This window comes from Neoarius graeffei, chromosome 27 (genome assembly GCF_027579695.1).
Source record: "Neoarius graeffei isolate fNeoGra1 chromosome 27, fNeoGra1.pri, whole genome shotgun sequence".
NCBI lineage: Eukaryota > Metazoa > Chordata > Actinopteri > Siluriformes > Ariidae > Neoarius > Neoarius graeffei.
Genome location: NC_083595.1, coordinates 13,732,992 through 13,757,834, shown reverse-complemented (window position 1 = coordinate 13,757,834; position 24,843 = coordinate 13,732,992). Strand labels below are relative to the sequence as shown.

Sequence of the window (24,843 nt, the reverse complement as noted above, 5' to 3'; positions counted from 1 at the left end):
CCAGCGACGTGATTGATTTAAATTGTTTACATTAAAAATTAAACCATCAATGGATGGCTGAATGCCCAGGCATTTAAAGTGTCAGGACTAGAACCTGGCGCGGCTGTCCATTGCTGCGCCTCAAGGTTCAATATGTTGAGATACTTTTCTGCTGACCACGGTTGTACAGAGTAGTTATTTAAGTTACTGTAACCTTCTTGGAAGCTTGAACAAGCCTGGACATTCTGCTCTGACCTTTCTCATCAACAAGGCATTTCCTCCAGGAGACCTGCTGCTGACGGGATGGTTTTTTCCAGTCTGGCACCAACAATTTCCCCCCGTTCTGGTGGTTGATGTGAAGCTTACCTGAAGCTCTTGATCTCTGTCTACATGCTTTACTGATTGGATAATTGCATGTGATCAGCAATAATAATAATTATCATCATTTTGCACTCAGAAACAAACGTTAACCATGTGTACCCTTCCTCATCACTGGGGTAGTACCGTCAAGCGTACACCTTTTTACCTTTATCTTTTCCCTTGAAACGTGCACTTTTAAAGCAGGTAACTAAAGTTATGCACCAAAGATAAGGGTTCCATCCAGGGCTGTAACCAGGATTTTTCAAATACCGAGGTCAAACATTGCGATACATCTTATTTGTCAATTTGGAAACGAGTCAAAATCACAAGCCCAACAAGATGAACATGTAGGTGAACATGTTTATTTTAACAATTTAAAAACTGCACGATCACAAAAGTATTTTGTGTGTGTGTGTGTGTGTGTGAGAGAGTGAGAGAGTGAGTGAGAGAGAATGAGTGAGTGAGAGTGACAACGCAATCTAGCCGAGCCTGAATAGACTTCAATTGCTTTTTAAAAAATATCTGCCCTTTTCAATAGCAAAATACTAGACGGTTATTGGACAAAACTGACTAAAACGCTCCATTCGGACACTGAGCCTCACTGGGGATGGGAGTCAATAAGAGGGGCGGGACAAGACTTCCCGAGAGGAGGCTCATCTCCAGCTGGTGATCGGAGGAGGAGCTGTGAACGCGGCTGGGCTGCTCATGATTGACAGAAAGCAGTCAGAGGTGGTACATCATGTTGTAAATAAAATGTGAACATAAGTTTACTACCCGTTTTCATTTCCGTTCGAAAATACAACCAATGATCAAAACAATAGTGTCTTGTGTTCACGTTAGCCTATAGTCTGGTAAGTTAGCAAAATAGCTCAAGTCTCGTCAGCATCCAATAACTTCATAAACAACAGGTCACGACTGTCCAGCCTTTTCTGATCTGAAACGCACCAAATCAAATCGAGAGAGAGAATAAAAGAGTTTGTGCCGCCTGGAAAACGAAAATCCTATCTAGCTAAGTGGCTTCGACTGTTGTTGCTTGAAATGCTAATTAAAATTGCACTGTTAATGATCATAAGCATTCCGGCACATAACTGTCAGTGACTGGCAAAATTAACTCCCCTTCTTCCCTCTTTCTTTTTCTCTCACTTGTTGACTTTCCAGAGCTGAGTTTGGTTTGTTTTAGTGTAGTAGACTTCTTCATCTTATGTCAATTTTCAGATTCCACGACTAATTGACAAACTGCCTGGCTGCAGAGTCGGACCTTGATGAGAACACTTCTCAGCTCCTGTATATCCCGTGGTGCTTAGCTGACTATCGCGAGGCTGCCTAATATGAAATGTTTCCAATGTCGGATATTTCAGCTTCGTTTAAAAATGATTATGTGGACTTTATTTTTAGACAAACAAATGAGAACAGGGGGATGCAAGCTGAATTTAGAATTTTCCACCGATCAAAGTCAGAACGATTTATCATAATATATTAATTTCACATTTCTGAGTGAAAAAAAAAATACCGTGGGAAAAAAATGCCGAGGACATGACCTCGGTGTCCTCAATGGTAGTTACGGCCCTGGTTCCATCCCGGCAACAAAGAAGAATCCTGAAGAAAGGTTTCCTGCCCTTGTTTCTGGGAGTATGGTTCCACTTGGCCAGTCTGTGTTCAGGTATCGCTCTAGTGAAAGGTTACAACCTTTCCAGCGATGTGATTGATTTAAATTGTTTACATTAAAAATTAAACCGTCAATGGATGGCTGAATGCCCAGGCATTTAAAGCATCAGGACTAGAACCTGGCGCGGCTGTCCATTGCTGTGCCTCAAGGTTCAATAGGTTGAGATACTTTTCTGCTGACAACGGTTGCACAGAGTGGTTATTTAAGTTACTGTAACCTTCTTGGAAGCTTGAACAAGCCTGGACATTCTGCTCTGACCTTTCTCATCAACAAGGCATTTCCTCCAGGAGACCTGCTGCTGACGGGATGGTTTTTTCCAGTCTGGCACCAACAATTTCCCCCCATTCTGGTGGTTGATGTGAAGCTTACCTGAAGCTCTTGATCTCTGTCTACATGCTTTACTGATTGGATAATTGCATGTGATCAGCAATAATAATAATTATTATCATTTTGCACTCAGAAACAAACGTTAACCATGTGTACCCTTCCTCATCACTGGGGTAGTACCGTCAAGCGTACACCTTTTTACCTTTATCTTTTCCCTTGAAACGTGCACTTTTAAAGCAGGTAACTAAAGTTATGCACCAAAGATAAGGGTTCCATCCAGGGCCGTAACCAGGATTTTTCAAATACCGAGGTCAAACATTGCGATACATCTTATTTGTCAATTTGGAAACGAGTCAAAATCACAAGCCCAACAAGATGAACATGTAGGTGAACATGTTTATTTTAACAATTTAAAAACTGCACGATCACAAAAGTATTTTGTGTGTGTGTGTGTGTGTGTGTGTGTGTGTGAGTGAGTGAGTGAGAATGAGTGAGTGAGAGTGACAACGCAATCTAGCCGAGCCTGAATAGACTTCAATTGCTTTTTAAAAAATATCTGCCCTTTTCAATAGCAAAATACTAGACGGTTATTGGACAAAACCGACTAAAACGCTCCATTCGGACACTGAGCCTCACTGGGGATGGGAGTCAATAAGAGGGGCGGGACAAGACTTCCCGAGAGGAGGCTCATCTCCAGCTGGTGATCGGAGGAGGAGCTGTGAACGCGGCTGGGCTCTTCATGTGATTGACAGAAAGCAGTCAGAGGTGGTACATCATGTTGTAAATAAAATGTGAACATAAGTTTACTACCCGTTTTCATTTCCGTTCGAAAATACAACCAATGATCAAAACAATAGTGTCTTGTGTTCACGTTAGCCTATAGTCTGGTAAGTTAGCAAAATAGCTCAAGTCTCGTCAGCACCCAATAACTTCATAAACAACAGGTCACGACTGTCCAGCCTTTTCTGATCTGAAACGCACCAAATCACATCGAGAGAGAGAATAAAAGAGTTTGTGCCGCCTGGAAAACGAAAATCCTATCTAGCTAAGTGGCTTCGACTGTTGTTGCTTGAAATGCTAATTAAAATTGCACTGTTAATGATCATAAGCATTCCGGCACATAACTGTCAGTGACTGGCAAAATTAACTCACCTTCTTCCCTCTTTCTTTTTCTCTCACTTGTTGACTTTCCAGAGCTGAGTTTGGTTTGTTTTAGTGTAGTAGACTTCTTCATCTTATGTCAATTTTCAGATTCCACGACTAATTGACAAACTGCCTGGCTGCGGAGTCGGACCTTGATGAGAACACTTCTCAGCTCCTGTATATCCCGTGGTGCTTAGCTGACTATCGCGAGGCTGCCTAATATGAAATGTTTCCAATGTCGGATATTTCAGCTTCGTTTAAAAATGATTATGTGGACTTTATTTTTAGACAAACAAATGAGAACAGGGGGATGCAAGCTGAATTTAGAATTTTCCACCGATCAAAGTCAGAACGATTTTCATCATATATTAATTTCACATTTCTGAGTGAAAAAAAAAATATCGTGGGAAAAAAATGCCGAGGACATGACCTCGGTGTCCTCAATGGTAGTTACGGCCCTGGTTCCATCCCGGCAACAAAGAAGAATCCTGAAGATAGGTTTCCTGCCCTTGTTTCTGGGAGTATGGTTCCACTTGGCCAGTCTGTGTTCAGGTATCGCTCCAGTGAAAGGTTACAACCTTTCCAGCGATGTGATTGATTTAAATTGTTTACATTAAAAATTAAACCGTCAATGGATGGCTGAATGCCCAGGCATTTAAAGCATCAGGACTAGAACCTGGCGCGGCTGTCCATTGCTGCGCCTCAAGGTTTAATATGTTGAAATACTTTTCTGCTGACCACGGTTGCACAGAGTGGTTATTTAAGTTACTGTAACCTTCTTGGAAGCTTGAACAAGCCTGGACATTCTGCTCTGACCTTTCTCATCAACAAGGCATTTCCTCCAGGAGACCTGCTGCTGACGGGATGGTTTTTTCCAGTCTGGCACCAACAATTTCCCCCCATTCTGGTGGTTGATGTGAAGCTTACCTGAAGCTCTTGATCTCTGTCTACATGCTTTACTGATTGGATAATTGCATGTAATCAGCAATAATAATAATAATTTTGCACTCAAACAAACGTTAACCATGTGTACCCTTCCTCATCACTGGGGTAGTACCGTCAAGCGTACACCTTTTTACCTTGAAACGTGCACTTTTAAAGCAGGTAACTAAAAGTTATGCACCAAAGATAAGGGTTCCATCCCGGCAACAAAGAAGAATCCTGAAGAAAGGTTTCCTGCCCTTGTTTCTGGGAGTATGGTTCCACTTGGCCAGTCCGTGTTCAGGTATCACTCCAGTGAAAGGTTGTAAATCTGGTTAGCTCGATTAGGCCCGAGATTAACTTGAATAAACCTCTGGTTCACGACATTTCAGGTTGACATGAAGTTGTGTTTTACACAAACAGGGCCTGCGCTTTTCGTTTTCATGTTGCGTGGACGTTTATTCGACCCGGTGTCCTCAAAGCGCTGGTCTAGGATCAGGCGTGCGTCCTTTTGTGTGTTAAAAAGCTAAAACAGCAGCCATCCATCAAGAGGCATGATGAATATGGCCCTCAGAAGAGCTGTAAGAGTGTGGGCGAGCGAGAAACTGAGCGAGTGGGTTGGCGAGAGAGGGAGTGGGCGAAAGGATGAGAGCTTGTTGGGGGCTTTTCTGTGCCAAGAGGAAGGTGCTTATGGTGCTGAACTTTATCTGTAAAACCACTGCTGATGTGCTTCACAGCAAACACATCTCTCTGCCCTCTTCAGTCCGTCCCCTCTCTCTCTCTCTCCCTCTCTGCCTTCCATCTCTGTTGCACTTTCTCCTTATCTCAGTGTCTGTTCCTTTCCTTTAACTGTCTTCAAAATAATATTAAACGATAAAAAAAAAGCCTCCCAGACAGTCCTCAGCGAGCCGTCTTAATTTTCATTCCCTGGTTTCCATGGTAACATCAGTGTGTGTGTGTGTGTGTGTTTGCGTTTCAGGCTCTGGATTAAGCCTTTATCCTGTGTGCTAAGCATTCTCCAGCATTTTCTGCAGCACACACACACACACACACGCACAGTTTAGAAGGCCAGACTGTCTACCACTACACACATAATTACACATGGAAATAAAATTGTGAGTGCTGCGCTTTTTGCCCACCGCTGCAAATTCATAAATATGTAGCTGTCAGTTCCAGTTCCTGCTCCACCCTGACTCACGCAGAGTAATATGATGAGCAGAAAGCCAAGTGAAAAATTTATATATAGCTAAGAAAAATAAAATAAATATTATATATATATTCATTTCCAGTTTGGTCCCACCTGGGGTGCGGCAGCAGTAGCAGCTGGAGTGGAGCGTACACACCGAGTGTGGCAGAGATAACGATAAAAGAGAGGCGAGAGGGAGGTAAATAAGGATATGAACGTGTGCTTATATGCTACGGAGTGTGGCGTGGATCAGCTGGGAGCTGAAACTCGGTGTAGCAGAGATGAAGGTGTCTGATCAGTGTTTCACTAACAAACTTGGTGGAATAGTAAACAGCTGTCAAATACAATTTAAAAAGCTGTCGTGGACTTGACAGTGTGCGCACGCTTGCGTGTGTCTCCGTTTTGTTTGTGTCTCTGCGTACACTGCTGATTTACTGAATAACTTGGGTATGATGGCTGACAGATATATATATATATATATATATATATATATATATATATATATATATATATATTAGTGCTGTCAAAAATGTCGCGTTAACGCGTTAACTTGACTCAATTTTAACGGCGATAATTTTTTTATCGCGAGATTAATGCTCTGTGACATGATGTAGGTTTTTCATAAGCTTTTGAAACTGCCAGGAACTTGGAACAAAGACTTTGCAAAAAAACCCGATAGCAGCTAGACTGCAATGCCACGCCCCGCACAGCCAGAGTCCTCTGCCCTCCCCAAAGAACCAGCGCAGGGAGGGCGCGCTAGTAGAGATGGGATTTATGGCTCTTTGATGGGATCCGCATCTTTGTGATCCGTTCTTTGAAAAGAGCCGTTCAAAAGACTGGCTCATTTGGCTCCTTTTAAATATTCATTCAGTTTTAAGAAGACAGCGTCTAAAGAAGCCAGATCCCTCTGAACTGTAAACTCAATGCTATCCCAGAAATCCTTCCTGTAATATGCAAATTTGGCCGCCTCTGATTGGACAGCGCGACGCATCAACAGGCAGAAAGTGTAAAAGTACAAAATGTGTTAAGTGAGCTGAAAGAGTAAAGATCAGATTCAATGCAATATTTATCAACGAACAACTTAAACTTAATATAATAGTGTACTTTATATTATAATCAAGCATGTCAAGCCTACCGTCACTGTGTAACCTGTCTCTCTGATTAGAGACTAACTCAAACAGTAGATCATTTCACTCATGGTTCTCTTGCTAGCCTCGCACCGGTGTTCGGCTTAGGTTTCACTTTGCAGTGGCTGTGTCAAGACGTGTTATGCTTTGCAATAAAAAAAACAAAAAAACAAAAAAACCACATTGGTACAAAGCAAGCCCATTCACTTTTTTATGCTGATAAGAGAATTACAATGTTTTTTTTTATGTGACAAAAATGTGCGATAAAATTGCGATTAATCGCGAGTTAACTATGACTGTCGCGACATTAATCGCGATTAAATATTTTAATCGCTTGACAGCACTAATATATATATATATATATATATATATATATATATATATATATATACACACACACACACACACACACTATAAGGTACAAATACATTACTGTTTTCTGAACAAAAATTAACTTGCATTCAGAAAGGGAGCGAGATAACCACATGTCCACTGCTGACTTTATATTATCTGAGAAAGGGCACAGCAGCGTCGTTGGGGATTTGAACATCTCGGTGCCACTGTCGAGTTAATTAATCCACCAACCACTGATGCATGATGGACCAACAGCGTAGGTGTGTCTAATAAAGTAGCCAGTAGGTGTTTCTAAACAACAGCAAAGCTGCTGTGCCCGATAGATCAACACAGCACACTCTTAACACGCCACTTCTGTGCTGAGAATGAAGCTCGACCCGAATCTGGGCAGAGAGCAGATATGCAACAGAATTTCTCTACTGACATTAGCTAGAATAAAAGTTTGTGTTTGCTATTTGTTGCCATATCATTTCACATGTGACAAAAAAAAAAAAATCTTGAATCTCAAAAAAGCAATATCTACCTGTCAGTGCGGTTCACATACTGAGTCATTATAATCATGCTGTGCTTTGGAGACAAAATGTATGTGTGTGTGTTTATGCGACATACTTCTCAGCGTGACTGGGTGCTTTCATGATAGATCTCTTGAAGGAGGAAGAGCTGTCCTTGCTGATGGAGCGTACGGTCCCTCCCTGTCTCCGGGCTGCACTCAGGGACGTCTCAGCCACTTCCTGCTTAGAGAGATACCTGAGACAGAGAAACAAGAGAGATGGAAATTAAGCCTCGGTCACAACCGGACGTACGATTTTTTGGCCGTGCAATTTTTGGCGTTTCCCAAATCGCTGCGTTTTTTTTTGTTCGTGGAGAAAGACGCACGTTGGCCGTAAGTTTGTCTTGTAACCTAAAAAAAACGTAAGCGCCCGTAGAGTTTGTTTGACATGACAAAGAACCTCTGCGGCCGGTCTACGGCTCGAAAATCAGCACGTCACGCGCGCCCTCCGTGCGTTTCTTGCACGTAGACCAGCCGTAGGAGCACGTACGGCCGGTTGTGACTGAGGCTTTAGTCACATCGAAGAGATTACTCTTAATGTCTGGCAGGCCTGCATGAACAAGAAGACAGGTCATCTATATCCCCCGCCCTATATACCAAGTTTCAAGATATTATGTGTCACATTTTTCAAGTTCTGCTGCAGGAAACCAACCCAACCTCTTTACACGGACCTCAGCAGCCCATGGCGCAACCTTACCAGACCTTTGGTCCAGGTGAGCTAACAATTCAAAATTTCTCACAGTAGTATCCTGCTGGGCTGCAACAGCCTGCGACTAGTTGGAGACACAACAATTGCGATAAAATATGCGAATTAGCGACAACTTTCACTTGGAATCACACTGAATTGATATTCGCATATTTTATCACAATTGTTGGGTCTCCAACTAGTCGCAGGCTGTCGCAGCCCAGTGAGATACACTCGCACTTCCTGTCTCACGGAAACTGACTTGAGAATGGTTCGCGATGGCTTTGTGACACATTTGCGGCTATTTTGAGAGAACTTTTATCGCACGGATTTTTTGAACGTGTTCAAAATTTCAGCGACGAAGGAGCGACACTTTGCGACTCATGCGAGGAAATTGAGAAGCCCCGCAAATGTTTCAAGACACTTTTGAAAAACTCTCGCGAATGACGTTCGCAATTTCTCGCAGCCCAGTGAGATACTGGCTTTAGTATCAAAAGGCACATATACACTACCATTCAAAAGTTTGGGGTCACTTTGAAATGTCCTTATTTTTGAAAGAAAAGCACTGTTCTTTTCAATGAAGATCACTTTAAACTAATCAGAAATGCACTCTATACATTGCTAATGTGGTAAATGACTATTCTAGCTGCAAATGTCTGGTTTTTGGTGCAATATCTCCATAGGTGTATAGAGGCCCATTTCCAGCAACTCTCACTCCAGTGTTCTAATGGTACAATGTGTTTGCTCATTGCCTCAGAAGGCTAATGGATGATTAGAAAACCCTTGTACAATCATGTTAGCACAGCTGAAAACAGTTGAGCTCTTTAGAGAAGCTATAAAACTGACCTTCCTTTGAGCAGATTGAGTTTCTGGAGCATCACATTTGTGGGGTCGATTAAATGCTCAAAATGGCCAGAAAAATGTCCCGACTAGATTTTCTATTCATTTTACAACTTATGGTGGCGAATAAAAGTGTGACTTTTCATGGAAAAACACAAAATTGTCTGGGTGACCCCAAACTTTTGAACGGTAGTGTACATTCCTTAATCGACACGAATACCAACTTTCAAGACCACGCCGCTCATAGTTTTCAAGTTCTGCTCCGGAAACAAGACTAACCTGAGAGACCAAGTCTGAAACTGTTTCCATAGAAACATGAAAAATTTCAATTTCTCAGTCTGAAAAGGCATGTCGACATCACCTTGTTAACATGTATACCAAGTTTCAGATCCGTATCATGAACGGTTTTGGATATGCGCTCCGCAAACGAACATTGCTCTGAGAAACTAATTCAAAATCTGTTTATGTAAAAATTTGAAAAATACCTCTCCCCCCCCCCCCCCAAAAAAAAAGGCACCAGTTTACATGTTATTTGATATGTATACAAATTTTCATGAAGATATCCTCCGTAGCTTTAAAGATATGGCCCGGAAATGAAAACGTGACCGGATGGACAGACAGAACCCGTTTCTATATCCCCCGCCGAACTTTGTTTGGGTGGGGGATAATAATGAGCTACAGGAGCTTTACAGTCATCCATCCATCCTTCACCCAGACCGACAGGCACAGAGGCCACGCCTCCTTCACCCAGACCGACAGGCACAGAATGGGTGTCGATCTTTCCATGCATTTATTTTATAAAAGCTTTTTAATGGCACCCTTTCGCTGAACACGTGCCTGTATTAACAAATCGCTGATCCAGCAACAGATTTGTGTCCTTCAGCAACTTTTATCTTTGAAAAAGCTAAAACAGCAGCAGGTCTTGTTTATGATGAATATTTCCTCATAAGAGCTGTCTTCATGCTTCTAGTCTAAAAGCTGTGTGTGTGTGTGTGTGTGTGTGTGTGTGTGTGTGTGTGTGTGTGCGTGCAAGAGCGAGAACTGAGCACAAGATAATCACAGAGATGACTGATATACATCAGGTAATCTAACCAAGAGTGACAGACAGTGGAGTGAAAGAGACAAGCAGAGAGAAAACGTGTCACGGGAGAAAAATAAATAAATAAACATTTGTACACAGACGCAGAGCAAACAGATGGAGCAAAAGATTGCACTAGAATGGACACTGACGGAGGAAGAATGAGAGAGAGATGGAGCGGAGCAAAACAAGGAGACAAAAAGACTGACAAGGAGACAGCCAAAGAAATGGAGCTACACTCATAAGTGAACAGATGGACAATGAGAGACACAGAGAGAGATAGAGCGAGAGAGGCATAAATCCAAAGAAGCAGATGAGGCGAGGACAGTAAAAGAAAACTACACGCGTGTGATTTTGCTTGTGTGTGCGCGAGCTCTCTTGCCTCTTGGTGCTACTGTGTCGGCGCTGCGTGTGTGTGAGCTCATCCACAAGCAGCGTCGGGCTGTGAAAGACTCTGCCAGTCTTCCTCACCATCCTTTGCTTCATTGCCGTCAGAAAGCTCCACTCGCGTACGAAACGCACCAACTGCACACAGTTGCTCATCCTTATCAAGTCATTCTCAGTAGCCGACATATGATGTACGTACAGTTGCAGTCATCATGGACATGAATGTCATGGCAGTTTTAGGCTTTCAGTGATGTTCTGTTTCTGTGCAAGAATACATCTTTAATCGGAAAAAGGGGAAAAAAAATTTAGTGCACAAGTTTATTTATTTTGGGTTTTCTGAAATCAACACAGGATCAAAAATAAACATGCAGCACCCCGAATATTTGGTCAAACGTCCCTTAATAAGTTCCACCATGACCAGATGCTTTTGGGAACCATCAGTAAGCTTCTGGTAGAAATCTGGCTGGATATCTGATCATTCTTCTTATCAGAATTGGTAGAGCTGAGTTAAATGTGTGTGTTTCCTGGCAAGGATGTGATGTTTAAGCACAGTCCACATATTTTCGTTAGGATTGAGGTCAGGACTTGTTTGAAGCTTAATGGTAGCCTACTTCATTCTCCACAACTAGGTTTGAGGCGTGTTTGGGGTCAATGAAACTTGTTGGAACGCCCAATTGCGTCCAAGTTTCTGACGGCTTGAAGAATTCTGTGGTCCTTCTTTATTCCATCTACTTTACGTAATCCATCAGTTCCACTGGCAGCAATACAACCCCAGAGCATGATGCGTCTGTGAAGGTTCTCAGTCATCCAGGTCATCGTAAACCGTAGCTACTAAAAAAAAAGGCAACCGGACTTGCTTGAAATTCTTGAAGACGCTTCACCTCTCATCCGAAAGGCTTCTTCAGTTCTGTCTGACTTGTGGGGAGTTTCAGGTATTTATCCTCTAGTGGAGGGTCATTGAGGTCACATGGGTCGTTGACCCTCTCAGTCATCCTGTAGGTGTTAGGGTCACTGGAGGTGACCCTAATACTCAACACCGTTCACACCTGGCCTCCAGCAACCCTAACACCTACAGGATGACTGAGAGGGTTAACAACCTGTGTGACCTCAATGACTCTCCACGAGAGGATAAATACCTGGAACTCCCCACTAGTCAGACAGAACTGAAGAAACCCTTCGGATGAGAGGTGAAACGTCTTCAAGAATTTCAAGCAAGTCCAGTTGCCTTCTTTAGCACCCAGAGCATGATGCTACCACCACTATGCTTAACAGTTGGTACAGTGTTCCTCTGTACCTCTGGTCATTGTGGCCAAACTCCTCAATCTTTTGTTATCGGACCAGAAAACTTTCCTCCAGAAGACTTTTTCTTGGTCCTTGTGGTCAGCTGCAAATTTCAGTCGAGCTTGAAGGTGTCGATTTTGGAGCAGGGGTGGCTTTCTTGGATGGCAGCCTCTCAGTCCATGGCGATGTAAAACTTGCTTAACTGCAGACCGTGACATTGGTGTTCCAGCAGCTCCCAGTTCATGGCAAGCCTGTGCCTTGGTGGTTCCAGGGTTGTACTTGATCATCCGGAACATTTTCCTGTCAGTTGAAGGAGACAGTTTGGGTCTTCTTCCAGCAAAGTGTCTACACCTCCAAATAACATACAATTGTGACATACAACTTACACACAATACTTTTTCCCTTTCCAGTTGAGAGTAGGCTGTGCGCATTTTGGCTGCCGCTTCTCACCAGAGTTTTTTTGAAATTTTATTTTATTAAATTGTTTTTGTGTATGGTTTGTTGAATGTTCTGTCTGCCGGTTGTGGCGTAGCTCCAGACCCAGCTTTGGCGTAGGTTTCTTTCAGGCTTTGGTCAGCCACGGGCGATGCCTGGGCTGCTCATGATGGACTGCAGTGAGCTCGTTGTCCTTTTTAACATCGTAGTTGTCCAGTGCTCTGTGTGGCGGTGCTTCTGTGCTCGCTTTGTGGATCCATGGTGCAGTGTTCCGAGTGACACTGCCTGGTGGTGTCGTGGCGGCTGTGCCTTGAGCCTTTTGGTGGGATTATTATACTTGTTTGAACTGATGGTCTTGGAATCTGCAGTTGTTTTAGAAATGGCTCCAAGAGACATTCCAGAGTGTGTAAATCTATGATGATCTTTCTCAGATCTGCATAGAGCTCCTTGGACTTTCCCACTGTACTGTGTGCTGGTCAATCCAATGAGTGCGCGGTCAAACAAACCTTTTTACAGTATGTTGTGCACACAGAAGCTAAAAGCTGTAGTCAGTCTTGATCACTAACAAGAAGTTAAGAGTCCTTGCCCTTGATAAGCGAAGACGTTCTTGGAACTTTCAGCACCAGTGAAGTAATAATTTAAATGGGTGTATGTAAATCTTTAACCCTATATGGATAATTTTGACCCTGTGTTGATTTCAGAAAAAAATAAATTAAAACTTGTGCACCATATTCTTGTTTTTTTTTTTTTTAATATTGAAGATGCATGTTGTACAATCATTCCGGCACAGAAAATGAACAGTTTAAAGAAACAACTGAAAGCCCAATATTGCTATGACATTTATGTTTGTGTATGTAGACTTCGGACCCGAGTTGCATCTCTCTCTCACACACACACACACACACACACACACACACACTCACATGTCTCCGGTTCTCGGTGCGGCTGAACTCTGGAGGCAAGTCATCCCAGTTGTGTAGTCTGATATCCAGAGGAACAAAGTTGCAGTTGAGTGGAAGACCATCCTGAGAGGACGGACACACACACACAGAGGAAAAACGCATCACTTCAAAGCACACTGCAATGTAAATTACCAGCCTGTAACAAAAAAGTTTTAACTAGTTTGCCAAAATCACATGACCGCCCGAGAAAGTTTTGAGGCCCATTAATTACAATACAAGTCAAACGAAAGCATGAGCCGATTGTACAGGGATGAAATTTCACCGAGTGCTGCTAAACATCCATCTATCAGCGCACAAAGAAAGGTCATGTGATGACAGCAGTTACTCTGGTAATGCACCAGGGAAACCATGGCAACCAGGAGGAACCTCGAGTCAGGAACACCAACCAGTGACCAACAGGTTCATCAGCAGGCGCAGGCACTGTCGCCGCAGTTTCCTGTTCTTGGCTGACAGGAGTAGAACCTGACGTGGTCTTCTGCTCTTGTAGCTTGTTTGCCTCAAGGTTTGACATGTTGGGCAATCCGAGATGCTTTTCTGCTCATCACGGTTGTAAAGAGTGGTGATGAGTTTCTGGAGCCGTTTTGTTAACTCAAACAAGCCTGGACATTTTTCTCTGATCTCCCTCATTAACTAGGTGTCTCTTGAGCCTGTAGAACTTCTGCTCACTGTTTTTTTGCCGTGTGTTTGGAAATCCCAGGAGTTTCAGAAATGCTCAAAAGGCCATTTGCAGGAAGTGGTCACGTGTCAATTTTCCCCATAGCAGCAAGCCCGTGGTGGGCAAGCTAACTTGGCATTCCTTGACGACCATAAGAGCGATGCGAAACAATCCATTTCTATAATAGCTGTTTTTACCTTTTCTCCTGTCTTTTTGACCCGAATTTTCGTGTGTACTTGGAAAAAGTTTGTGGTTTTAACTTCTGTCGTAAGTTAAAGCGAATCATTGGCCGTAAAAGAGAGTTTTTTGGACTCAAGTTGGTCGCTGCCGAAAGAAATTCACGTGCGAAATGGCGGATACACTGTATCTATATATCTGTATTTATTTTCAAGAATCTTCACACATTAAGCGAATGATAAAAGGTAGAAAAGGAGAAATTATAAGTTATAAACATACCTGAGAAATCCGCCATTTTGCACGTGAATTTCTTTCGGCGGCAACCAACTTGAGTCCAAAAAACTCTCTTTTACAGCCAATAATTCGCTTTAACTTACGACAGAAGTTAAAACCACAAACTTTTTCCAAGTACACACGGAAATTCGGGTCAAAAAAGACAGGAGAAAAGGTAAAAACAGCTATTATAGAAATGGATCGTTTCGCATCGCCAGTCAAACTCTTATGGTTGTCAAGGAATGTCAAGTTTTGCTTGCCCACCACGGGCTTGTTGCTATGGGGAAAATTGACACGTGACCACTTCGGCACCAGCAACCATGCCACAGACACTGAGATTCACACATTTCGACATGAACTGAAAATAATTTGATTGGCTGATTACTGCATAACTGCACCAATGTGCAGGTGTTCCGAAGAAAATGGACGGGAAGTGGAGATGAACTTGGATAAATATCTACAACGCAATTACAACAATAACGTGCATATACATACATTACTGTGGTCAGTTTGAGATGGACTTGTCCAGGGTGTACCCCGCCTTTCGCCCGTAGTCGGCTGGGATAGGCTCCAGCTTGCCTGCGACCCTGTAGAAGGATAAAGCGGCTAGAGATAATGAGATGAGATGAGTTTGAGATGCTGAGCCACCGGACTCGAGGTGAGCGAGTTAGTGATTTAGTCGTGCCCTGTGTCCGAAATCGCGCCCTACTCACTATATAGGGCAGTATATAGTGAGGTCGCCATTTTGTAGTGCTGTCTGAAACGATAGTGAGGATTATTACACCCTATATAGTGCACTCAAAGTATCCCATAATGCATCACGAAAAGTAGTGCGCAACCGATGGTCACTAACCAAGCAATATACAGTGGTGCTTGAAAGTTTGTGAACCCTTTAGAATTTTCTACATTTCTGCATAAATATGACCTAAAACATCATCAGATTTTCACACAGGTCCTAAAAGTAGATAAAGAGAACCCAGTTAAACAAATGAGACAAAAATATTATACTTGGTTATTTATTTATTGAGAAAAATGATCCAATATTACATATCTGTGAGTGGCAAAAGTATGTGAACCTCTAGGATTAGCAGTTAATTTGAAGGTGAAATTAGAGTCAGGTGTTTTCAATCAATGGGATGACAATCAGGTGTGAGTGGGCACCCTGTTTTACTTAAAGAACAGGGATCTATCAAAGTCTGATCTTCACAACGCATGTTTGTGGAAGTGTATCATGGCATGAACAAAGGAGATTTCTGAGGAGCTCAGAAAAAGCGTTGCTGTTGCTCATCAGGCTGGAAAAGGTTACAAAACCATCTCTAAAGAGTTTGGACTCCACCAATCCACAGTCAGATTGTGTACAAATGGAGGAAATTCAAGACCATTGCTACCCTCCTCATGAGTGGTCAACCAACAAAGATCACTCTGAGAGCAAGGCGTGTAATAGTCGGCGAGGTCACAAAGGACCCCAGAGTAACTTCTAAGCAACTTAAGGCCTCTCTCACATTGGCTAATGTTAATGTTCATGAGTCCACCATCAGGAGAACACTGAACAACAATGGTGTGCACGGCAGGGTTGCAAGGACAAAGCCACTGCTCTCCAAAAAGAACATTGCTGCTCGTCTGCAGTTTGCTAAAGATCACGTGGACAAGCCAGAAGGCTATTGGAAAAATGTTTTGTGGACAGATGAGACCAAAATAGAACTTTTTGGTTTAAATGAGATGCGTTATGTTTGGAGAAATGTAAACGCTGCATTCCAGCATAAGAATCTTATCCCATCTGTGAAACATGGTGATGGTACTATCATGGTTTGGGCCTGTTTTGCTGCATCTTGGCCAGGACGGCTTGCCATCATTGATGGCACAATGAATTCTGAATTATACCAGCGAATTCTAAAGGAAAATGTCAGGACATCTGTCCATGAACTGAATCTCAAGAGAAGGCGGGTCATGCAGCAAGACAACGACCCTAAGCACACAAGTCGTTCAACCAAAGAGTGGTTAAAGAAGAATAAAGTTAATGTTTTGGAATGGCCAAGTCAAAGTCCTGACCTTAATCCAGTCAAAATGTTGTGGAAGGACCTGAAGCGAGCAGTTCTTGTGAGGAAACCCACCAACATCCCAGAGTTGAAGCTGTTCTGTATGGAGGAATGGGCTAAAATTCCTCCAAGCCGGTGTGCAGGACTGATCAACAGTTACCGGAAACGTTTAGTTGCAGTTATTGCTGCACAAAGGGGTCACACCAGATACTGAAAGCAAAGGTTCACATACTTTTGCTACTCACATATGTAATACTGGATCATTTTTCTCAATAAATAAATGACCAAGTATAATATTTTTTGTCTCATTTGTTTAACTGGGTTCTCTTTATCTACTTTTAGGACTTGTGTGAAAATCTGATGATGTTTTAGGTCATATTTATGCAGAAATATAGACAATTCTAAAGGGTTCACAAACTTTCAAGCACCACTGTATCCCATCATGCATTGTGGTCACGTTTAAAGACATTAAATTAAAAAAGTCTCCAGTTTGATTTAATAAAAGGCAGCGGCAAAGAAGAAAGGATTCAGCCTTGATTTCAAAGAACTGAAAGATGCAGGTACTTTGTATTTATTAATGTGGGAAATATGCTCAGTATCATATGGATTCGTCACAAAAATGCATGCATGTAGGCTATTTATTATTTTGAAAACCCACCAGCCGACTGATCTGGCACGTTTTAATTGTGCAACAGTAATGACGTAAATACCAGCGCAACGGGCTAGAGTCCGAAAGCGGTTTTTTTAATTTTACCAATGAACTTACTATAGGGGTGTTCACACGGCAACTTTTACTGCGGTGTAGCACTGGGGCTGCCCCGGTAGAGCGTTCACACGGTACAAAGTTATACCGTTGTAGCCCCTGAAAGCTGCTTAAACCGGTGCAAATCTAACCCTGCTCGGGAGGTGGTTTAAGAAATTTACTCCGGAGTAAATGCTAGTTTGCGGGGCAGCACCAATATAAAATGGGACGTCTGAACGCTACAGGGGTAGACTCGCTACGCGTGAGGAGAGTTGATTACATATGGGCATTGTATAATTTGCATCCTGGTATTTTGCGCTTCCAAAATGGCGAATATCAACAACAACAGAACTGCGTGTCTTCCAGTGTTGCCAGATTGGGAGGTTTTAAGTGCCTTTTGGCGGATTTGAACATATTTTGGGCTGGAAAACGTCAGCAGTATCTGGCAACACTGGTGTCTTCATCCACGTTGTTTTCCCGGCGCTTGGTGATGCCATGACAACCGGGAAAAGGAAGTACATTTTCACGCATGCGCATATTTCATTTCCGCATTATTACTATCGTATAGCACGGTCGCAAAAACTGCTGTCTGAACGCAAGTGGGGCTGCACCGGTGCTAACACGCTTCTCTCTAGTAAGCAGGTTGTGACGTGTGAACGCTCCACAAAATTTACACCGGTGTAAGATATATCGCAACAAAATACAGCATCGATGCAAATATGTGCCGTGTAAACACCCCTTATATAGTCCTCTATATAGCAATTCCCTATATAGCGAGTAGTGAACGAGTGAGCGATTTCGGACACAGGGATGGACTTTGCGCAGTGCTTAACTGGGTGATGTACACTTCCTGGACTACATCAGCCTTGGAATTCCAGTGCAAACCTAAAGAAGCAACCAAACGTGTCTGGACTGATGAGGTATATTTACGCTAAGGAGGAAATTGAATGATTGCTTTAAGGAAGAGTGTTTCACTGCTCATGACACACACGCCTTTTACGAGGCACTCGAACAAGCAAAAACATTTCTCTCTTTGTGAAGTTTGTTCTATTGTTGCTGCTTGAAGAAACAACAGGGAGTCTTTCAGCATTCAGTTTGATAGGCGAAAGAGGTATTCTCACACACACACTTGTGTCCCTAATCCTTGTGAAGTTATTTTCCTGTCTGAGTTAAACGAATGCATTCCAAGATGCCGGCGCGAGTCTGATTGTGTGAATTAGCGTAAACTGATCTGATAAGCTTCTGAGTCCTTGTATATAAATATGCTCGCTTAAGGACAGTACATCGTCTATGGAGCAGCTTTGTTATTATTAGATATTATGTGCACTGCATAATTTTGTTCTCTCCCTCCCTTCATGCGTCGCTCCTCTCCTATCTCCTCTCTTCCTCTGTCATTCTTTCTCACTGTAGCCTCACCCCCCGCCTCGCTGAGCTCTGCCTGTGGCCGCATCATCCATCATTGCCGAGCCCAAATAGCCAGAGGAGAAGGTCTTATTAAATATCTAACTCTGCTAATATTTCTCAATCTGAGTCAATCGAGGGACTTTGTGCTCATATTTCCACCCATTTAAAAGAACGTAAACGATGGCACGCAATTTCAACTTGAGAAGACGTTTCATTTTGCATGACTGGTCTGTAGAGAGAGAAGTGTGATAAACAGAGCCGGACTCATTAATCTGGTCTGGATTGGATTCTCAGTCTAAAGAGGGACTGTGGCAAAATGAAGCTACCCACGTATATATGTGTGCGCGTGTGTGTGTTACCTTGTTGTAAATGTAGATCCTATCAGTATTTTTGCTGGCGCAGAACTTCAGGCTGTCATACACAGGCAGAGAGTCGTCTACTGGCTCAGACTCGCGGCTATCATTAGCTAGCAGGGAGAAGGAGAAGGAGGAGGGATGATCATTACTGCCTGTGCCTCAATCAAGAAAAGGTCAGCAGGGAGGGGAAGGAAAAAAATAAAATAAAATAACGAGACAACTAGCAGCTGCATCAGTAAATGAGCACAATGCAACTCTGCCACCTCGTCCCTCATCCTCTTGTTCATTAACAGTGTGGAGCTTTTTAGAAACACGGCACTCGTGCACATCATTCCTGATGGACCGGACGCTCCTGGCCATCAACAACTTAAATCCCACCCAAATCAGCACAGTGATGATCTTTAGTACACCATGCCACTGATTCGGTGTCACGTTCTTATATCAGTGCACGAGGCTGGCAGGAAGCATGGCACTATGGTGAGCTCATTTTAAAAACGACACAAAGCAAACGATGCCACTAGATACGTTTCCGAATAATTTCATTCTAAATGCAAATAAATTATCCTATACAGTGTCTTGCAAAAAGTATTCATCCCCCTTGGGGTTTGTCCTGTTTTGTCACATTACAAGCTGGAATTAAAATGGATTTTTGGAGGGTTAGCACCATTTGATTTACACAACATGCCTACCACTTTAAAAGGTGCACATTGTGGTTTTATTGTGACACGAACAATAATTAAGATTTAAAAAAAAAAAAAAAAAAAAAACAGAAATCTGGAGTGTGCATAGGTATTCACCCCCTTTCGTATGGAACCCCTAAATAACAGCTGGTCCAACTAATTCACTTCATAAGTCACATAATCAGTTGATTAAGATTGACCTGTGTTAGGTTTATATAAGTATTATTCATGACCAAGAAGGCAGTAATTTATTAAAATGGTGACAAAATTAAGGATTAACTTAAGGTTCAGTTAAAAATGACCTTCTGTCTCGGCTGGACATTGTTTGGGAACATTTTGTTTATGAAATGTGTATTTTTGATCAGAGATGTGTCTGAACGACGCCAAGGTCTGTTTTGATGTCAGATCGACCCCCACACACTTTAATGTAGGATGTAATGGTAGCCTTATTGCTGAACAAAGAGTTAAGACTTTATATTTTAGAGCTTTTTAAGATCCTTTATTATTTTGGACTATTGCATATACTATGGCAGTGATTTTAAACTGTTCCTGTGTAGCCTGACCTTCGTCCAGTGGAGAAGAACACTTCTTTGTTAGACCAAACATTGTCGTAAAAACATCTCGCACGCTTTGACGTGCGTAAATGAAATTGCTGAAATATTATTTTGCTTCTGATTGAAGGTTTCATTCACACACACACACACACACACACACACACACATATATATATATATATGGAATTAAGATGCGATTTGCTGACCTAGCACATAGACACAGATATCAAAATGATGTCACTCACTCACACCCTCCCAGAGACACACACACACACACCCCTCTCTGAGGTCACATACAAACACACACACATTTGACAGACACAATAGCCGTTTGGAGAGATTATGATTTGTTATAAAAGGTGTTTGTAATCTTTCATCTTTGGCGAGAATACTGTGAATAAACAGTAGTTAAACCGATCTCTGGTTCTCTGTTTTTTTGCGGTGTTCTGTCCCAGAATTCTGCAGGTGGTACGAGGGCGGGGGTCCCGAGAAATAAGTTGACCGATTGACCTTCTAACTGGGTTGAACCTAACAACCTGCGTGCAATCAAAGTGTCACATGATGTCGGGATAAATCGACCTGTTCTGGAAGGACTCTGGTAAGCGAGCAACATGAAAACCAAGGAGCCTCCAAACAGGTCAGAGACAAAGTTGTGGAGAAGTATAGATCAGGGTTGGGTTATAAAAAATATCCCAAACTTTGAATATCCCAGGGAGCACCATTAAACCCATTACAGCAAAATAGAAAGAATATGGCACCACTACAAACCTGACAAGAGAAGGCCGCCCACCAAAACTCACAGACCGGGCAAGGAGGGCATTAATCAGAGATGCAACAAAGACACCAAAGATAACACTGAAGGAGCTGCAAAGATCCACAGCGGAGATGGGACTATCTGTCCATAGGACCATTTTAAACCATACACTCCATAGAGTGGGGCTTTATGGAAGTGGCGCCAGAAAAAAAAAAAAGTCACTGCTTAAGAAAACACGTTTGGAGTTTGCCCAACAGCACATAGCAAACACACGGGAGAAGATTCTCTGGTCAAATGAGACTAAAATTGATCTTTTTGGCCATAATGGGAAATGTCATGTGTGGCGCAAACCCATCACCCTGAGAAAACCATCCCTACAGTGAAGCATGGTGGTGGCAGCATCATGCTGTGGGGCTATTCTTCATCTGCAGGGACAGGAAAGCTGGTCAGGACTGAAGGAAAGACGGATGGCACTAAATGCTGGAGGAAAACCTGTTTGAGTCAGCCAGACGAAGGTTCACGTTCCAGCAGGACAATGACCCTAAACATACTGCGAAAGCTACACTGGAGCAGTTTAAAGGGAAACATTTAAATGTTTTGGAACGACCTAGTCAAAGCCCAATCCAATTGAGAACCTGTGGCACAACTTGAAAATTGCTGTACACCAATGCAACCCATCTACAGTGGGGCAAAAAAGTATTTAGTCAGTCACCAATTGTGCAAGTTCTCCCACTTAAAAAGATGAGAGAGGCCTGTAATTTTCATCATAGGTATACCTCAACTATGAGAGACAGAATGAGAAAAAAAAATCCAGATCATCACATTGTCTGATTTTTAAAGAATTTATTTGCAAATTATGGTGGAAAATAAGTATTTGGTCAATAACAAAAGTTCATCTCAATACTTTGTTATATACCCTTTGTTGGCAATGACAGAGGTCAAACGTTTTCTGTAAGTCTTCACAAGGTTTTCACACACTGTTGCTGGTATTTTGGCCCATTTCTCCATGCAGATCTCCTCTAGAGCAGTGATGTTTTGGGGCTGTCGCTGGGCAACACGGACTTTCAACTCCCTCCAAAGATTTTCTATGGGGTTGAGATCTGGAGCCTGGCTCGGCCACTCCAGGACCTTGAAATGCTTCTTACGAAGCCACTCCTTCGTTGCCCGGGCGGTGTGTTTGGGATCGTTGTCATGCTGAAAGACCCAGCCATGTTTCATCTTCAATGCCCTTGCTGATGGAAGGAGGTTTTCACTCAAAATCTCACGATACATGGCCCCATTCATTCTTTCCTTTACACGGATCAGTCGTCCTGGTCCCTTTGCAGGAAAACAGCCCCAAAGCATGATGTTTCCACCCCCATGCTTCACAGTAGGTATGGTGTTCTTTGGATGCAACTCAGCATTCTTTCTCCTCCAAACATGACAAGTTGAGCTTTTACCAAAAAGTTCTATTTTGGTTTCATCTAACCATATGACATTTTCCCAATCCTCTTCTGGATCATCCAAATGCTCTCTAGCAAACTTCAGACAGGCCTGGACTTAAGCAGGGGGACACGTCTGGCACTGCAGGATTTGAGTCCCTGGCGGCGTAGTGTGTTACTGATGGTAGCCTTTGTTACTTTGGTCCCAGCTCTCCGCAGGTCATTCACTAGGTCCCCCCGTGTGGTTCTGGGATTTTTGCTCACCGTTCTTGTGATCATTTTGACCCCACGGGGTGAGATCTTGCGTGGAGCCCCAGATCGAGGGAGATTATCAGTGGTTTTGTATGTTTTCCATTTTCTAATAATTGCTCCCCCAGTTGGTTTCTTCACACCAAGCTGCTTACCTATTGCAGATTCAGTCTTCCCAGCCTGGTGCAGGTCTACAATTTTGTTTCTGGTGTCCTTTGACAGCTCTTTGGTCTTGGCCATAGTGGAGTTTGGAGTGTGACTGTTTGAGGTTGTGGACAGGTGTCTTTTATACTGATAACGAGTTCAAACAGGTGCCATTAATACAGGTAACGAGTGGAGGACAGAGGAGCCTCTTGAAGTTGTTACAGATCTGTGAGAGCCAGAAATCTTGCTTGTTTGTAGGTGACCAAATACTTATTTTACCGAGGAATTTACCAATTAATTCATTAAAAATCCTACAATGTGATTTCCTGGATTCTTTCCCCCCATTCTGTCTCTCATAGTTGAGGTATACCTATGATGAAAATTACAGGCCTCTCTCATCTTTTTAAGTGGGAGAACTTGCACAATTGGTGGCTGACTAAATACTTTTTTGCCCCACTGTAACTTGAAGGAGTTGGAGCAGTTTTGCCTTGAGGAATGGGCAAAAATCCCAGTGGTTAGATGTGCTAAGCTAATAGAGACATACCCCAAGAGACTTGCAGCTGTAATTGCAGCAAAAGGTGGCTCTATAAAGTATCGACTTTGGGGGGGGGTTTGAATACGTACAGTATGCACACTCCAAATTTGCTTTTTCATTTTAATTATTGTTTGTGTCACAATAAAACGACAACGTTCACCTTTAAAGTGGTAGGCATGTTGTGTAAATAAAATAGTGCTAACGCCCCCCCCCCCAAAAAAATCCATTTTAATTCCAGCTTGTAATGTGACAAAACAGGACAAACACCAAGGGGGATGAATACTTTTGCATGACACTGTATTTGAGACTGCTTTTGTACTGAGCGCTGAATAAACCATACATGAGGGATTGACTTAATATTTAATTGTGCGAATTAATTACACCTAATAAACTCAGCGTACTGTAGATTATATAAAACGCTGGAGGTGTGTATAGGGAAATAACCAGTGACAGAGTTACTGTTCACCTGTTAAGGTTAATTATTTTTCTGCAACAAAGTGCTTAATTGTAAATGCTGTTGCCAATTTGCTGGGGTATAAAAGGAAAAAGAACAAAGCCAATTATTTTGTTTTTGCGATACGCTGAAGACCTTTGGGTTTGAGATCAAACGAGACCGTCAATGATGGCGTACGCTCACTCTGGCCCCGTGAGAAATCAAATCTGGGTAGAAGTTATATGCCCCTTAGGTACCTCTACCTTCATGACCGAAAGAATCAAAATCGGTGCAGAATTGAGGGAGAAGCAGCGGTTTGTGTGGAAACTGCTCGTTAGGGCTTAATTCCTCCATATCTTCATTATTAACTGCAATTATGCAAATTTGGGTAGGAGCTATATGCACCCCAGGCAGACCTACCTTCCTGCCAAAAGAGAATAAAAATCAGTGAAGAATTGAGAAAGAAGAAGCGATTTTCGTCAAACGTGGATGATGCTGGACGTACGATGGACTCATCGCCTCATCGCCTGTTGAGCTAATAATGAATACGAAACAACAGATCAGAATTTCAGCTTTCATTTCCTGATATTTACATCTAGACCTGTTAACGTGGAACGTGGCACCTTTTATTTGGACCCACCCATTTTTCAAGTGATCAAAAATATTGCCACTTTTGGACTGACCGGTGTTTGTTACCCAGATGTGCCCGGTTAGAATGGCTGTCAAGAATTACAGTGCTGAGCGTAAATGAGTGCACCCCCTTTGAAAAGTAACATTTTCAACAATCTCTCAATGAACACAAACAATTTCCAAAATGTTGACAAGACAAAGTTTAATATAACATCTGTTTAACTTATAACGTGAAAGTAAGGTTAATAATATAACTTAGATTACACATTTTTCAGTTTTACTCAAATTAGGGTGGTGCAAAAATGAGTACACCCAACAACAAAAACTACTACATCTAGTACTTTGTATGGCCTCCATGATTTTTAATGACAGCACCAAGTCTTCTAGGCATGGAATGAACAAGTTGGCGACATTTTGCAACGTCAATCTTTTTCCATTCTTCAACAACGACCTCTTTTAGTGACTGGATGCTGGATGGAGAGTGATGCTCAACTTGTCTCTTCAGAATTCCCCATAGGT

At 42.5% G+C, this 24,843-nt stretch overlaps 1 protein-coding gene across 5 annotated transcripts in view; it reads right to left on the bottom strand.

Moving 5' to 3' along the window:
- Positions 1 to 24,843, bottom strand: part of zranb3 (zinc finger, RAN-binding domain containing 3) — a 230,706-nt gene that overhangs the window by 24,819 nt on the left and 181,044 nt on the right. For 3 of the 5 annotated variants that reach the window (XM_060911702.1, XM_060911704.1, XM_060911705.1), the window contains 4 exons: positions 18,928 to 19,034; positions 13,243 to 13,344; positions 10,599 to 10,741; positions 7,673 to 7,810 (listed from right to left, as the gene is read on the bottom strand). In XM_060911702.1, the coding sequence (XP_060767685.1) occupies positions 7,673 to 7,810; positions 10,599 to 10,741; positions 13,243 to 13,344; positions 18,928 to 19,034 (490 nt within the window). Of the gene's footprint in view, positions 1 to 6,108; positions 6,855 to 7,672; positions 7,811 to 10,598; positions 10,742 to 13,242; positions 13,345 to 18,927; positions 19,035 to 24,843 lie in introns of those variants that run through there. The other 2 variants (XR_009651757.1, XM_060911706.1) reach the window with 2 other exon arrangements.